This window comes from Bombina bombina, chromosome 1, assembly GCF_027579735.1.
Source record: "Bombina bombina isolate aBomBom1 chromosome 1, aBomBom1.pri, whole genome shotgun sequence".
In the NCBI taxonomy this organism is placed as follows: domain Eukaryota; kingdom Metazoa; phylum Chordata; class Amphibia; order Anura; family Bombinatoridae; genus Bombina; species Bombina bombina.
The window spans coordinates 398,938,428-398,956,032 of NC_069499.1; the positions used below are offsets into that span (position 1 = coordinate 398,938,428).

Consider the following 17,605-nt stretch of genomic DNA (forward strand, 5'->3'; position numbering starts at 1 on the left):
AAAGATGAATCTCTACGACCGATAACAGAGAACCTATGAAATAGACCCCGTAGAAGGAGATCATTGAATTCAAATAGGCAATACTCTCTTCACATCCCTCTGACATTCACTGCACACAGAGGAAAACCGGGCTCCAGCCTGCTGCGAAGCGCATATCAACGAAGAATCTAGCACAAACTTACTTCACCACCTCCATGGGAGGCAAAGTTTGTAAAACTGATTTGTGGGTGTGGTGAGGGGTGTAGTTATAGGCATTTTGAGGTTTGGGAAACTTTGCCCCTCCTGGTAGGAATGTATATCCCATACGTCACTAGCTCATGGACTCTTGCTAATTACATGAAAGAAAGTGACTTTTTTCACTTTTTTATCTGATGAAACAACCTGTTTGAGGTTGAGAAACGCGTCATAAGTATTAAAAGCCATTTTATCTGAAGTTGTCTGTGTTGTGGTTTATCAATACCAACTGAACAACACACAAAAGATTACACCTCTGCAGCACCTGAAGTCCAGCCAACAGGAGACACACTCAGAGTTTCAACTAGGACAAGTGCCTTTGGAGCTTGGCTTCCACAGTGTACTAGCCACTGATAAGTGCTAGCCTGCTTTCTTGCACTGGTCACAGCACAGTGTCACACCATCTGGTAAGCATAATACTTACTTATATCTATACCTACATATCCAGACGGTATCACGCTATTGTGGCGCCCTCTTTCTACTTTCTACTTCTAGTTCTTATGAATGCAAAAAATCTTTAACTGAGATTGCCAGCTAGAATCAAGGAAACACTTCTGAATATACTCATGGAGGATTCCAATGTCGACTGGCTTATGAACCTGGAATCTAAAAGTTAACTACTTAAGTAAAGAACTAAATGTTCAATGTTAAAAAAAAAACTAGATCAAATTTGAAATATCCCCAGAATATAGATCCCCTCTAACTGCTGACAGAAACCTGGAGTACAAACTTGGACAGGTTGATGCCTAAGAGAAAATCTGTAGAACCCCAGAGGGGCTCCCATGACCTCTAAAACAGCCTTCTAGAGGTACTTAGACAGAAGGGAAGATCTTGGACAAAAAAAAACGTACTGATACAGCCAATACTAGGCTGGGCAGGGCGGTATAAAATTACCAGTCTGCAAGTGAAAACTTGAATAAAGGAATAATATAATCTCAAATGCACATTCTAAATATTCCTGTACATTCCCAGCAGAAGAATGGTGACCCAAAAAAGGAATCACAAAAGGATTGTGCACATCCTGACAATGGAAGTAAACCAGAGAACTGCCCCAAATTGCATGCTCTTTGAAGATTAAAAATCCAATCTGTCCAGTATACCTGTTAAGCTCTTCGCTTTCTGTATGCGATGTTATAGGTGGAACTCATAAATTGTTGTTATGACCGCTGATTCATTGGCTTACGTAATTTTCCCTTAAAGTTTGTTATACATATCCAGTGCAGGCTAGACCTACACCTTTGTTGTATATGCTACCTATCTTATTTATATATAATCTCCTCACCCCACCCTCATAATATACCTCCTAGGTTAGGAGGGTTAACTATGCGGCTTATCTTGCCTATGTCGGGCTTCCACAATTTCCAATACTTCCCACAAATTGAGTCAACGCTTCTCGACCCAAAACTATTGTTTTTTTATCATATTCTCTATATAACTAATTTTAACATAATAGGTCCTTGAGGGGCCCAAAGTAACAAGGGAGAAACTTATATTATATTTTACTATATTGTATTATCCAAAAAGAGGTTTCAGTTTTGATTGTTTACTATTATAATTACTGTGATATCTGTTATTTTGAGGGAACATAGTCAATTGTATAACTTTGCACAATATTCATGCACCATGTCTATCTGTCTTAATTGCAGAAAGTGTGTCATCGAACAGTCGTATTGCATGATGGTGGAGAATCGCACACATAAAAAGGTATGATATCGCACAGTAACAAACAGTAGTAGCACCGGATATGACAATACTTAAGTAATCCCATACAAGTAAGAATAATATGGCATTGCAATGAACAACAAAAATACAGATATGTGAAGCTCTGTAGTATCATCTCCTACATAAAAAAGGAGACAATTTCACAGCAACAGTAGAACCACAGTACAAATCTAAAAAATACTGTAGAATCCAGCTACAAGTATAAACTTGTATGGCAATAAATAACAGGATACAAGCTATGGAAAATACTATAGTATCCACTCACACAAAGTAGGCATAGCACAGCAATAAATAACAGTAGTACCGCAGAACAAATATAAATAATACTGTAGTATCCACTCACAAGTATAAAAGTATGGTAATAAATAACTGGATACAAACTATGGAAAAAAACTGTAGTATCCACGTACACATAAAGTAGGGCTGCAACTAACGATTATTTTCAATATCGATTAATCGGCCAATAATTTTTTTCCGATTAATCGACTAATCGGATAAAAAAAAAGAATCAATAATTGTTTCCTATATTTTAAATAGAATTCACATACTGAGTGTTACAAAACTAAACTTCAAACTAAAACTTTACATTAACACAACTGTTTGTCAATTTTTTAAGCAGCAGAGCAGAGTTTTATAATTAAGCAAAACAAAACCAAGAGGTAGAACTTCCACCTTGGCAAGGGGCCTTTCAATAAAGTAACCGTTGACTTCATTCTAACATAAAAAGTAATATTTTGAATATCTATATGCAATGGTAAATAACCAGCTATAAGGTTAGAGGAAAATATCTAGACCGCTCTAAAAATAACAGATATATACTTATAAAGGATGAATCTGGTACATATTATCACAATTGATTAAAAATATAAAAAAAATACAAAAACAAATCAAAAGCGCTAAGGACTATATACCAAAAAAAGGACAAAGCCTTACACATTTATTTATACAGTACATATAATCAGCAATAGCAAGCAATCTGCTAATAATTGTGCAAACAGATAATAGTGCACATCATGCAAAGCATAGTTCCAAATCACCTGATTTAATATAAACAATCCAAATGATGACTATTATATCTGGGTTGCACATAAACCTGGGGTAGTTGTAAACTTATACAGTCCTGAAAAAGTGAAAAGTAGACGTCCTTTAGGCTAAGGACATAACCATAAAGCACAATACCATTGCAGGAGTTCATAGGAGTGAAGTAGCTGGTGTTGTGCACAGACCAACTAATTGCAAACCAACTAATCGATTATGAGATTTGTTGACAACTATTTTCATAATCTATTATTATCGATTATGACAGTTGTTTCAGCTCTATAAATGGCATGACTACAGGATACACAAATACTTCAGGATCCCCTCACAAGTAAAACATACTATTGCACAGCAATAAATAACGGTAGTACAGTAGTACAAGAGATGGAAATAACTTCAGGAGCTGCACAAATAATCGCATATGTGATTTAAAACTGCAATTAATTGCTGTGATTTAAAAACCGCGAGAGTACGCAATTTTTTGTTAAAAGAAAAAATCCTTAGATGTGGCTGTACTGCATTGATTTGTATGTGATTTCTTGCAAACCAGCTCCATCTAGTGGTTGCTTTTAGCACACATTTCTAAAATGGCCATTTTACGTTCACTTTCTGTTTGTGATCTCAGTAGCAGCAGATTAATCTATTGAAGTCTAAAAGCAGAGCCCATGCAGGAGAGTGAAGAGGAGGGAAAGCCACTTACTTATATTTCCCCCTAGGGACATCTGCAGTCTGAAACTTAGAGTATGTAATCATTATGGAACCTCCCACACAATCTCCTGCTCTCTGCGAAACAGCTCAAATACATAGCAGATGTAGTTAACCCACGGCTGCCAAAAAGGCTAAATCTGCAGTCCCCTCTGCTAGCTAGCTGTTGGGTTAACTGCATCTACAATGTATTTGATATCAGCAAGGCACAGCATTTCTGAAAGGAGCAGCCCCCCACCCCTACTGCTATATGCCTGTATTGGATTCCTGCACAAGAGCAGGGTTTATTATCAGTCAAGATAAAATGTTTAGAAAAAGTAGAAAAAGAAAAAATTTATATATATATATATATATATATATATATATATATATATATATATATATATATATATATATATATATATATATATATATATATATTATATTATATACACACACACACAGATACATATGTGGTTTGTATTTTTATGCTCCCAGAGTATATTGGACATTGAGAAACATGTACATTAAGATTATGTAGTCTTAAATACATTTTTATTGAAAAATTAAGGTGCTAGTCATTTACAAGAAAATCGCAATTTATTTTTTTTGGCCCATATCGCCCAGCCCTACTTACAAGTAAAACATACTATTGCACAGCAATAAATAAGGGTAGTACAGTAGTACAAGTGATGGAAATAACTAACATCCACTCACAAGTAAAACATTATTGCACAGCGATAAATAGCAGGGTAACAATATATGGAAAACACTGTAGCAGCCACACAAGTAAAGTAAAAAATATTGCACAGTAATAAATAGCGCTCTTTTTTTTTTTTTTAATCAGTGTATGACTCTTGACATAGCAACTGCATCTCCTAATTTGAACTCTGGACAGTCAACTCACAGGCTACTTACAGTACACACATTGCAGACACCCTGGCACAGTGACATAGCACAGGTCATAGGAGAGGCAGCGCAACCTGAAATAAAAAACACACTTTTATTTCTTGGCAAAAACATTTAAAGATAGATGTGACAGAGCTGGTAATAACCCTATAAAGCCCTGAATAAATACACCATATCTATATAGATCTAAGGCAAATGCATTTATGTAATGTTAAGTGAAATGGGAGAAACTATCAGCATGACTAAAAATCAGGGGTGTGACTCATAACCCCACAATGCCGAACAGTTAACCCCTTAATGTTCTGCATAGATAAATGAAAACAGAAACCAGTCCATTATGCATGAAAACAATAGCATTAAATCACTGTCAGCATGGAGACAGAAAACATACCCCCATCTGCTGCAGCCATACACATAACTATATCCATGTAAGAGCATGTGCAATACAGAAAATGGTGAGAGGGCCCTTAATCCCCTCAAACAGAGCGCTGTAATTAAAAACACAAGCTGTGTGGGCATGTAGAGTGCTCCTTCTGAATTCTCGTGAAGACCGGGGCCATGATAACAGCCAAACAGCTTCTGCTCCCAGCAAACAAAAAGCACTCACCGCACCATTAACTGAGCGGCACTCACCACACTGGGAAATGACCAGATAACTGGGACCAGAGAACACAAGTAGAAGTGCTCCCTTCGGTTCCCAGCTAGGAACTATAGGATGGCAGTAAACTGGTATTAAAGGTAAATACATACACACAGAGTCCTGGATTTTACTTATGCAATGCAGATACAGAAAGCACGCCAAAAGCCAAGTGTGGCGCATATTTCCTCTGCTCCTCAGATCAGAAACTTTACTTTAGAACCAGCAGATGGCTTTTATAATTGGCCCGTGCACGGCCTTCAGCATCCCCTCACTCACTGGAAGAAGGCTCCTGATGCAGTCTGAAGGACACGCCAGCAGCAAAGAGAGCAAAACTCTTAGGAGAAAACATGATACATCTGAAAACCTCTAATGTGTATAAAACAATCATACTGTGAGGTAGGGGTTAAATAAATGAAGCTAGTACAGTAAGATGCTCCAAAACCCCTTCAGTGTAAAAAAAGACTGTCCTGTGTTTAACCTCTGTATAGTATGTTAACCCAGAGTAATATAGTGTGCTGAACTGGCAAGGCAGGCTATGAAATCCACAACAAGTGTAACTAATGAAAGCCTGTAGACTGTTAAACATATGGTACTTACCCAATGACAGTTCCCTCAACTGTTCTCACCGCTATGGTGGTCCTAGGACACAGTAAAGTCCATCCTGTACTGTAACTTAACAGAAGAGGATGTGTTGGAGAAATACATCTTCATGGCCAGACAGGGGGAGGCTAATGGAACTTCCCTGCGACACCCGTGGCCGGCTTGTGACCACAACTCCATAGAGAAATAAACACAAAACAGAGGGGTGCGTCATGTGTAGATCAAAAATGCTACCAGCAAGAAAACATCCATAGATGCCAAATGAGTACTAACATGTAGGAATAGCACCCTTATGTGCTGGTAGTCGCAGTCTGATAACTCAGGTTGTATCAGCTAACCCTTTTCCTGGCTTCAGACTGGAAAACAGGATGCAAATTCCAAGAACAGTAGGCCCCAGGATGCAGTTCCAACAGATAATAAGGTGCAATAAGTGGAGGGGGCATAGACCCCTGTATGCAGCGCGTTTCTCGGCTTCTAAAATCGCAGTTTCATCAGGCATAAAGCACCTAACAACATCCTAAACCATTTTAAACAAACCAATTCAACCCCTTTTGGGGCGTGGCTAAAACATCTGTGTTCCTAATGAGTTCATACATCATTATATACGTCATATCAAATTCACAATAAACAAAACATGTTAAACAGATATTGATGTGATTATAGGGTAACATATATATATATATATATATATATATATATATATATTTATTTTATGACCCCTGTATATGAAAACAGTATAAGTATAGTAGGTATATGTATCAGGTCTCTGAGTAAATTACATATAAACACCTGCGTATTTTATAAAACAGTACATCATAATATACATATATCATAATCAGTGTTGAAGCACAAGTTGTTTGTAAGTGTGATGCAAGTGTGATGCAATCTCAAATACCTTTGCTGATTCTGTAGGTGATCCTGATTGTTTGTCTAAATTTCCTTTTAGCTCAATAGGAAGTTCTCCCTGTGTATAACATTACTGCCTTGTAATAGGTTCATATCTCAAGCATCATAACTCCATAGAGAAGATTTACAGCCAGTACTCTATGTCCCTCTTTCCAGGAATTATCCATTGAGAAAAAAAATGTTTTGGGATTAATATTCCTGTATTTAAAACAAAATCTTGAACACCTCTGTCCATGTTACTCTCCTTGACAAGGCAAAGAACTACTGTGAGAGAGAGGGAAGAGGGATACAGGAAGCTTTGTTGTGGGTTGTATTTGCCTCCTCCTGGTGGCCAGGAAGTGAATTTCCACAAGTAAGGATTTTGTGGACTCTTACCACCAAGAAAGATAAATATATAATTGAAGTTTTAATACATTCAGAGGTGTGTCCCTGTCCTCTGACAGAGCTATGGTAGCCATCATTAACAGCCAGAGAGTAACTGATATTTCAATGTTGTGCACAAACATACTTTTCCTGTTCATGTTACAGTTAAACAGTAACCTTTTACATGGAAAATGTATCTTTAATATGTACTAATAGTGTTCTTTCATATGAAAGATAGATTTTTGGAGTTGTGTGAATTCAAACTTTTACTTAACTTTTTTTGAAAGCATAATATATTTTATATTGAATCTGCTATCTCAGTCTTAAAAACAAAAACACATTTCATACTCACCAAGCAATATATATATATACATATATATATATATATATATATATATATATATATATATAAATAATTGTATCTGCTCTAAAGCAGCAAAAGTTTACAGAAAACATGAGATAGGAGTGAGAGTTAAAACAAAATGCAAGCTTTACATACTTCGTCTATGGTCACGGGTTCAGGCTCTATTTTTGTGGTGTTCTCTAAAACTTCTTCTGAAACAATCGTCTTTTCAATGACTAGAGAGAGAAAAGATTTGAAGACGTTTAGAACTAACAAGATGCAGAAGTGAGAGAGTATAAAAGATAAATAACATTTGAATTTGCTTTTAGAAGTATTTAGAACATTTAAAAAGTTTTAAAATGGTCTGAGTTGTACTGCTTGACATCCTAATACACTGATTACAAGTACGCTCTCATGTAACAAAACAAATATAAAAATATTTAATGCAAAATACTTTTGATTTAAAATATGGAAAAAAAACTAACACCACCACAAAATAAACATTACATCTAATAGAAACGGAAAAGGAAACCAAAAAATGGTGAATGTCACAGACAACCATCCATATTTCATTAATTTGCAGCCGCAGAAAATCTAAACAGAGGTTTAGTCCAGAATGCAAGAATATTTCAAATGAAGTAGCATGTTACGTGAGATTAGAATCTAGCCTAGCACTATTTACAAAAAGAAATCAATAAATACATAGAAATGTAGATGATTCACATTAGCTTCAAAATAGAAGTGAATAATACAATTATAATACATCCAAAAGCAATTCTCTCCATAAACTTCAGGAAATAAATTGTCAGTGTCCCTCCTCCAATATTGCTGTACCTGGTACAGATTTATCAATCAGTACTGGGGTTCATTAGTGATGTTTGCTACAAATATGATACCATTATTTCCACCTATTTCCCATAGGTATACACAATAAGAAATTACGGTAAATTAAAAGGTTAAGTGTGGAATTAAAATGTAGAAATGATAGTATAGCAGTGTCTCTCTATGATAATAAAGATACTACATAAATACACAAAATCAATCATTAAAAAGTGGTTTGCTTTTCTCTGCAGAAAGGCAGCTCATTATAACCAGACATTAATTAAGCATGTTCTGGAAATTAGAAAATTAGAAATTCAGCCATCTGTTGATTACTGTTCATTTGCTTACTTCAGATCTGGGGTATAATACATACATTTGATAGATTTGTATTTAAAATTATACCCAATCTTATTTTTTCATCACATGAGAAAATATGAATATTAAATTGGTTATTTTTTACAGTTCATGAATTACACATAATATGGTAAAAGTCAGTAAAATAAAAAAAGTTAAAGGGACAGTCAAGTCCAAAATAAACTTTCATGATTCAGATAGGACATATCATTTTAAACAACTTTCCAATTTACTTTTATCACCAATTTTGCTTTGTTCTCCTGGTATTCTTAGTTGAAAGCTAAACCTAGAAGGCTCATATGCTAATTTCTAAGCCCTTGAAGGCCGCCTCTTATATGAATGCATTTTGACAATCTTTCACCACTAGAGGGTTTTAGCACAATGTTATCTATATAACACACATTAACTGACGCATGTAAGTTACCTAGGAGCCAGCACGGATTGGCTAAAATGCAAGTCTGTCAAAAGAACTGAAATAAGGGGGCAGTTTGCACAGGCTTAGGTACAAGGTAATTACAGAACTAAAAAGTATATTAATATAACTGTGTTGGTTATGCAAAACTAGGGAATGGGTAATAAAGGGATTATATATCTATTAAAACAATAAAAATTCTGGTGTAGACTGTCCCTTTAAATCACCAGAGAGTCAGTGTCCAATAAAGATCTGCAAATAGGTTCCATTTAAAGGGATATAAGAAGTCAAAGTTAAAAAAAAACAAAAAAAAACCAACAACTTATGTTACATAGAGAGAATGCAAATTTAAACGGACATGAAATCCACATTTTTTCTTTCAAAATTCAGACAGAACATAGCATTGTAAACAAATTTCCAATTTACTTCAATTATCAGTTTTGCTTCATTTTCTTGGTATCCTTTATTGAGGGAGCAGCAATGCACTACTGGGAGCTAGATGAACACACCTGTAAGCCAATGACAAACATATGATCAGCCACCAATAAGTAGCTAGCTCCCAGCACCTGAACCTACCTAGATACTACTTATAACAAAGGGTACATTGAGAACAAAGCAAATTAGATAATAGAAGTAAAATTGGAAAACGTTATATACAATTGTATACTCTATATGAATCATGAAAGAAAATGTTTGGGTTTCATGTCCCTCTAAGAGTCTTTTCAATTTACATCGGTTAGCAAAATGACTATTCTTTTGGAGAACTACTGAGAATAAGCTGTGATTGGTGGCTCATATGCTTTGTCTTTAGCTAACCAGACGTGTTCAGCTAGGACCCAGTAGTGCGTTGCTGCTCTGAAGCGGACTTTTTATCTTTGCATGGGTTAAATACATAGTTACAGTATCTCACAAAAGTGAGTACACCTCTCACATTTTTGTAAATATTTTATTATATCTTTTCATTTGACAACACTGAAGAAATTACACTTTGCTACAATGTAAAGTAGTGAGTGTACAGCCTGTATAACAGTATAAATTTGCTGTCCCCTCAAAATAACTCAACACAGCCATTAATGTCTAAAGTACTCACTTTTGTTGCCAACGGTTCAGACATTAATGGCTGTGTGTTGAGTTATTTTGAGGGGACAGCAAATTTACACTGTTATACAGGCTGTACACTCACTACTTTACATTGTAGCAAAGTGTCATTTCTTCAGTGTTGTCACATGAAAAGATATAATAAAATATTTAATAGTGCCATATATAATGCTGTGGAACATTAAATCATTTTCTTCCACAGGTTTACTGGAACATTAACATTCAAATCTTGTCATGTTTGCAGAGCTCAAGGAATGGAAAGGGTATAAGATAGGAGCATCTACTTGTATTCTACATACCTACTTCTGGCTCAACATTCAATGTTGATGACACAAAATTAGATGGGAAAAGTCCTATACCTCTGTGATTTTCTCCTTTCCACCAGTTAGCATCACTAAAGAAAAACATATTAAAAGTGATTATCTCTAGTAGCAGCCAGGGATGTAAACATAATAATGTATATGGTTAAAACAGTAGGATAGGAGCACAAACTGGAAATGTTTATGTGCTTTGTTGGCAGTTTCAAATATTACATATACCTACAGAAATGAAAATTCAATTTATTACTTTAGGGTGTCAGATGCGCAAAATTCAAATTTCAACTTCACTATAAACAAAAAAAAATTAAAAACTGAATTAAAAAAAGTTTAAATCTAAAGATAACTAGCAAGTTTAAATAAACATTTAATGAGCTTATTTAGGAGGTTTTTTTTTTATTATTTCTGTATTACATCTAGTTGTCCCTTTATTGTTGTGTCTGATATTCAACAAATGTGTCTGGTATTCAGCGATTGGATGACTACAAACAAGATATTCCTTATTATTACAAAGAAATATAAACCGTGCCATACCTGTCATCCAAAACTATGATTATTTCTCCACTTTTGAATGTCAGCTCATTATCCTCAACAGCTTCAAAATCATACAGCGCACGAACTTTCCTTGCCATTTTCTGATTATCATTCTGTACATCCACAGATGGGTATAGTGACTTTATCTCTGTTGGCTGCTTCTGCTCTTGCAAAGATAACTCAATCGCTATAAATTCAGAACATAAAAAACACAATTTATGCTTACCTGATAAATTTATTTCTCTTGTGGTGTATCCAGTCCACGGATCATCCATTACTTGTGGGATATTCTTATTCCTGTTGGGAATGAGAATATCCCACAAGTAATGGATGATCCGTGGACTGGATACACTTTACAAGAGAAAACACAATTTATGCTTACCTGATAAATTTATTTCTCTTGTGGTGTATCCAGTCCACGGATCATCCATTACTTGTGGGATATTCTCATTCCTGTTGGGAATGAGAATATCCCACAAGTAATGGATGATCCGTGGACTGGATACACTTTACAAGAGAAAACACAATTTATGCTTACCTGATAAATTTATTTCTCTTGTGGTGTATCCAGTCCACGGATCATCTATTACTTGTGGGATATTCTCATTCCCAACAGGAATGAGAATATCCCACAAGTAATGGATGATCCGTGGACTGGATACACCTTACAAGAGAAACCAATGTATGTTACCTGAATTTATTATTATTCTTTTTAAAGCGCCAACAGATTCCGCAGCGCTGCCCATGGGCAAATACAGGGGGAATTGGGGGCCCTATTCCCGTGGGAACTTACAATCTAGATCTCACAATTCATTGATTACAAATTAGTAAAAGGACAAAATAACTTTTGCATAATAAAGGAATGAATAATAAAAACCTGGAAAAAAAGAATCAGTTATTGAAAAAAAAAAAAAAAAAAAGAAGTATATTCAACTTTAATTTTTAAGGGCTATAAAATAGTTTAATTGTTGTAATAAAAAAACCCCATTAAAGTGAACGTAAATTTTGATGCTAAAGTGCCTGGTTTTTAAAAATTTGAATAAAAACAGGGGAACTTTAATTCATCAAAATTTACATTTCACTTGTGAAGAAATACTTACCTTTTAAACTTGACAGCAGCTCCAGCTTCCTCCAGTCTTTGCAAGCCATTTCTGATGTCAGAAATGATGGATAGGGCATCCTCCAATCACGGCTTCCCCCCCCCCCCCCCTGGGGAATCTGTGTCCGATTCAGTGCCGTGATTGGAGGAAGCCGAATTCTTTATTTTAGACCCAGGAAGAGGCTTTGCAACGGGTGAAGGAAGCTGGAGCTGCTGTTTTCTGCAAGTTTTTTTTTCATAGCATGAGTGAAATGTAAATTTAGATGAATTAAAGTGCCCCTGTTTTTAATCAAATTTTTAAAAACCGGGCACTTTAGCATCAAAATTTACATTCACTTTAAGCAGTGGGATATGCTTAATAGAAATCATTGTAATATGTATTATAAATTTTAAAAGAATTTTACATTTTTTTTTTTAAGCTTCCTTTATGCAGGGTCCATTACGTCCTGCCACAGACGCACAAGGTGGCTGTGGTCTTTACAGGAAGGCATATCTAGCTTGATCTCAAATCTTCTAGAGTAACATGAGCTGGTTTACTATTCAGTGAATACTAGAGAAACAGGAAGTCTGTCTTGCCTATGCTTAGAAGAGGACATAATGCAACTTAAAGGAACAGTCTAGACCCAATGCTTATTCTTTATTACTTATTGCTACATAACAGACAAGCATATTGCGATGGGTTCCAGCTTGCAAGTACATGAAACTTAATTAATCATTGTTTATTAGCAGCTGAAAATGGCGACCAAGCTCCGCCCACAGCTTTCTTCTTGTCCAGTTAGCACTTGTATGCCTCATATTATTGGCTCACCCAAAGCATTCAAATAGCTAATTATAAATGGGAGACCCCTTCAAATAATGAGTATAAAAAACATATAATAAAATTCTCATATGAGCAAAATAAAGTAAAAAATGGCTATGCCAAATTTAATAAAGTAGAGATATTAGAACAATTAAAACAGACAAGCATTAAAAATAAAACATATAGAAATCGGACGTCTCCGATATATACAAATAAAACCTGAATGTTGCCACCACAAAAACAAGGGGGGAGAGGACAACAATAGTGAGCCACTAGACAGTCCCAAAGAACGTGAGCATCCAAACAATTTGCCAGATAGACCCAAATAACAGGATTTCTATTACCTTATTCGTCCGGATAAAGTCCCAATCTGACAGACTCACAAGACTTCTCACCTCCGAGTATGTAACCGTTGAGGTCACGTGTATGGGAGCTGTCCTGATGCTGCAATCCTATTGGTTAGAACAGTTTTCCCAGCCAAAATGTTTCCCAGCCGTTTTAGATTTCAGTGAAATAGCGTATCCGCTCTTAAGTGCATATAGGACGCAGGATACCTTGTAATGCTTGTGAAGACTTCTTTTGACTGTCTGTGAGTCTGTCAGATTGGGACTTTATCCGGACGAATAAGGTAATAGAAATCCTGTTATTTGGGACTATCTGGCAAATTGTTTGGATGCTCACGTTCTTTGGGACTGTCTAGTGGCTCACTATTGCCGTCCTCTCCCCCCTTGTTTTTGTGGTGGCAACATTCAGGTTTTATTTGTATATATCGGAGACGTCCGATTTCTATATGTTTTATTTTTAATGCTTGTCTGTTTTAATTGTTCTGATATCTCTACTTTATTAAATTGGCATAGCCATTTTTTACTTTATTTTGCTCATATGAGAATTTTATTATATGTTTTTTATACTCATTATTTGAAGGGGTCTCCCATTTCTAATTATCTCTGACACACCTTTAGCCTTGGAGCTCCTACGCACTGTTTTTCTTTTTCGATACTATTTACCTATTGCGAGGGATACTTAGATAACATTAGGAGTTTGGTGTAGGACTCAGCGCACACTACTCTTATCTGTGCATTCAAATAGCTTCCAGTGGTTCATTGCTGCTTCTTCAACAAAATATAATAAGAGAATGAAGCAAATTAGGTAATATAAGTAAATGGTGTTGCGATCTTACAGCGGAGTGAAACTACACACGTGACCTCGGAGTCACACGGAAGTGTATTGGAGCACTGACCATGCTGACTACCACATCTCCTACTACTAAGAGCCGCAAGTTCCATCTAGGAACACAGTCAGGGCGGACAGGCTTACACCACTCCACAGGACAGGATTACACCACCCGCAGGAGCGGACAAAAACACCAACCACCAGGGCTCTAATCTTGCCCCTGTATATGAGAGCGGATCCATTCCATTTTTCATTACACCCAACCCCCCTCTCTAGACGTAGAGAGAGCGGTTTAAGGTACTGTGCACTCCATTATTATCTAGCTAGTGCTCAGCATTAGACTTACAGCCCACCAGCATTCGCTGCTTTTTATGAGTTTTTATTTTTTAATCTTGGATGTCCGGAGTCTTTTATTAATTCCTTTATACATAACTATATTTTATGTATGCCTTTGATGTATGGTTTTGGAGACCTACTATCTATATCTGTGAATAAATTTATTATATATATTTTACGTATTAAATACATCTGTTTCTACACATTTTATTCTATATGTATTTTGATCTAGTTTATGCGCAAGCCTTTCACTTACACCATCGTAATCTGCTTATTTCGAGCTCATCTTTAGTGTTAGGTGACACACACATGCAGTAAACCATTTGAATAGACCCACATTTGCACTTAGTCCACATTTTTTGTCATTTTCCTTATATTATTTTTTATACAGGTAGCCCTCAGTTTACGCCAGGGTTAGGTTCCAGAAGGAATGGTTGTAAATCGAAACCGTTGTAAATTGAAACCCAGTTTATATTGTAAGTCAATGGGAAGTGAGGGAGTTAGGTTCCAGGCCCCTCTCAAAATTGTCATAAGTAACACCTAATACATTATTTTTAAAGCTTTAAAATGAAGACTTTAAATGCTAAACAGCATTATAAACCTAATAAAATAATAACACAACACAGAATATATAATTAAACTAAGTTAAAAGAACAAAAACATTTGCTAAACAGCATTATAACCTAATAAAATAATCACTCAACACAGACTTTACTTGCATTTTTCTGCAAACAGTTCTTTCTATGCATTCCAATCTGGACTGATTTATAGACAGGAAGATCTTGTTCCTTTGCAAGCTGCTCAATAGCTCAGGTCTGGTTAAACTGATTAATTTCAGCTTGCTTGGCTTGCATATATTTGCTTCAACACAAGCGGACAGCTCCATCTACTGACTATTTTTATCAATGCACTGCTTCTCAATGCTTTTCAATAGCAGTCACATGACTGAAAAAAAGGTTGATATTCTGAAACGGTGCAAATTGAACCGTTGTAAACCGAGGGACACCTGTACATTAATTATTTATTTTTCTCTCCTTATATTGAGGATATATATCCTATTTCTCCCAATTATTAGTTTGTCCCCTAGCTGTTTAGCACCAGTACATCCATTTCCTTTTCTTTAATATATATAAGTAAATAGGAAAGTTGTTTAATATTGTATCCTCTATCTGAATAATGAAGAAAATTTTTGGGTTTTATGTCCCTTTAACCATACCAAAATACACACGCAATAGGTGGGGCTGAGCTTGGCGGCCATTTTCAGCTCCTAACAAAACAAATATTTAAATGTTTCATGTAATTACAAGTTGTAGATGTGGGACCAATTGCCCGATGTTTCTATGGTATGTTACAATAAGTAATAAAAATGTTGTATTGGGTCTAGACTGTCCCTTTAAGTTACCAACATGTCAGCTTTCTCATCAACCAGAGGGGAGTGGCTACATTGATTTTTTAAGTGCTTATTTTGCAAGAAAACAAGTTATTTGCTGTTTTTATACGTCTGTTTTTTTTGGGGGGGGTTTAATATTTTTTATTCAGGTTCAGTTCAGGGCATACAAACAAAACATGTCAGAGAATAGAAAGGAAAATTATTGAAAAGCATACATCAAATGTAAGAAAAAACAAAAAACAACTAAAAACAAACAAACACTGTTTTATATGACATTTCTTGGAGACATAAGTAAATATATCACTTGCCCGGCTAACAGCATACCTTCTAAATTAAATATGGGGCCACTTATGGACCCCCTAATTATAAGAAAAATACAAATCTACCGAAGGTGTTCCTGAACAATAGGAGACCACTCTTGGGTCTCATCTGGTGAACCTTATTTTAATTATACTATATAAAATGAACTTAGATCAAACGAAATGTAACAACAAAATTGCTAGGCTCTTTTGGACCTCAATAATTATAATACACGATTCCACAGCTGGTGATTTAAGGGTCAGTGAGAACTTGGAATGTGAACCAGCTATGGTGAACTATAGAGATAAGACAATTACCCTCACTGACTATAAGGGCCACACTTAAGTTTTGGTGGTTACAGGGAGAAAGTATGAGGGGATGTGAAACTGTTTTAAAGCAAAACGAAAATTATTTATATTTTTTGAACTATATATTCTTTGGCTATGGATCTGGGCTATGGGATCTGAAGAAAAAAAAGTTGGGGTGAATTAACATCATAATATGTATAATATGCAGGACATACAACTTCCCCACATCATATTTCCTGTCAGTATGGTACTCCACTAATAAGGAATATACAACAGTAATCTAAATTGAAATAAATATCAAGGTGAAGGCAAGAGGGACCCCTCCATGGTATGTGGTGACTTTCAGTTAACCTCCTCTAGATGATATATGGTAAACAAGGGCATTAATACAGTCAACATATGAATAGTGCACTACAAATAAGGATATTGCCTATCAACTGGGCATGGAGTAAAGCATATAGTTAAGTCCAATGTCCCCTTCATAAAACCTCAGCCAAACTATATTTTTAAATGTAAACAGAGTTGTCCAACATTATATTCCCTAGTATAAAGTGAAGGCTGTTTTTAATAGACTTACAACAGCTTCTTCAACCTATGCCCATAGCAAACGATATCCAGGTGTCCAGTAGCTGCATTTGACGGGGAAAACCAGAAAACCTTATGTGTAGTCTCTGCACAGCGTTTTCGTGACCAAGACCTGCTGGGTGACAGACTTCTGCCCGGAATTGCAGAGAAGCTCCCATATCAGCGATGTGGAACGACATGAATGTAGCCGCCTCCCCTGGGTCCTCCACGGATATTGCTAGTTCCGTGTCTCTGTCTGCCCTCAGGCCTGTCACAGAATATTTACGATCCAGTATTTGAAGCCCACTTTGCAGACTCCTTCCCAGCGGATCATGAACAGGTACGCATTCCCTTGGCAGGTGAGTATTGGTCAGGTTAGTATGTACCATTGGCACAGCTAGTACGTCCATGTGTAGAGTAGAGGAGGGATCAGTTAGTATCTGAACGGCCGTTGTCATAAGAAGTGCATTTTTGTCTGTCACCTGTGGAGATTGTGGTAAACTGATTGCGGATTCTGTCATAGCTAGATATCGCCATACAGTCAGCTCTTCAGTACAACGGCTAGTGCCTTGACTTTGGAGTCCTGATGACATTAGCGAGGGTTCTGTTAGGTCATTGATGATCTCTGGGTCCTCGTTGCCATCTTGAAGGCCATGTGAG

The 17,605-nt window shown here is 36.1% G+C and overlaps 1 protein-coding gene across 1 annotated transcript in view; it reads right to left on the reverse strand.

Moving 5' to 3' along the window:
- STAM2 (signal transducing adaptor molecule 2) overlaps nt 1-17,605 on the reverse strand; it is a 315,996-nt gene that overhangs the window by 103,066 nt on the left and 195,325 nt on the right. Inside the window, exons 7-9 of the mRNA XM_053698304.1 lie at nt 10,977-11,163; nt 10,425-10,519; nt 7,596-7,675 (exon numbers count right to left, since the gene is read on the reverse strand). Of these exons, the coding sequence (XP_053554279.1) occupies nt 7,596-7,675; nt 10,425-10,519; nt 10,977-11,163 (362 nt within the window). The remainder of the gene's footprint in view (nt 1-7,595; nt 7,676-10,424; nt 10,520-10,976; nt 11,164-17,605) is intronic.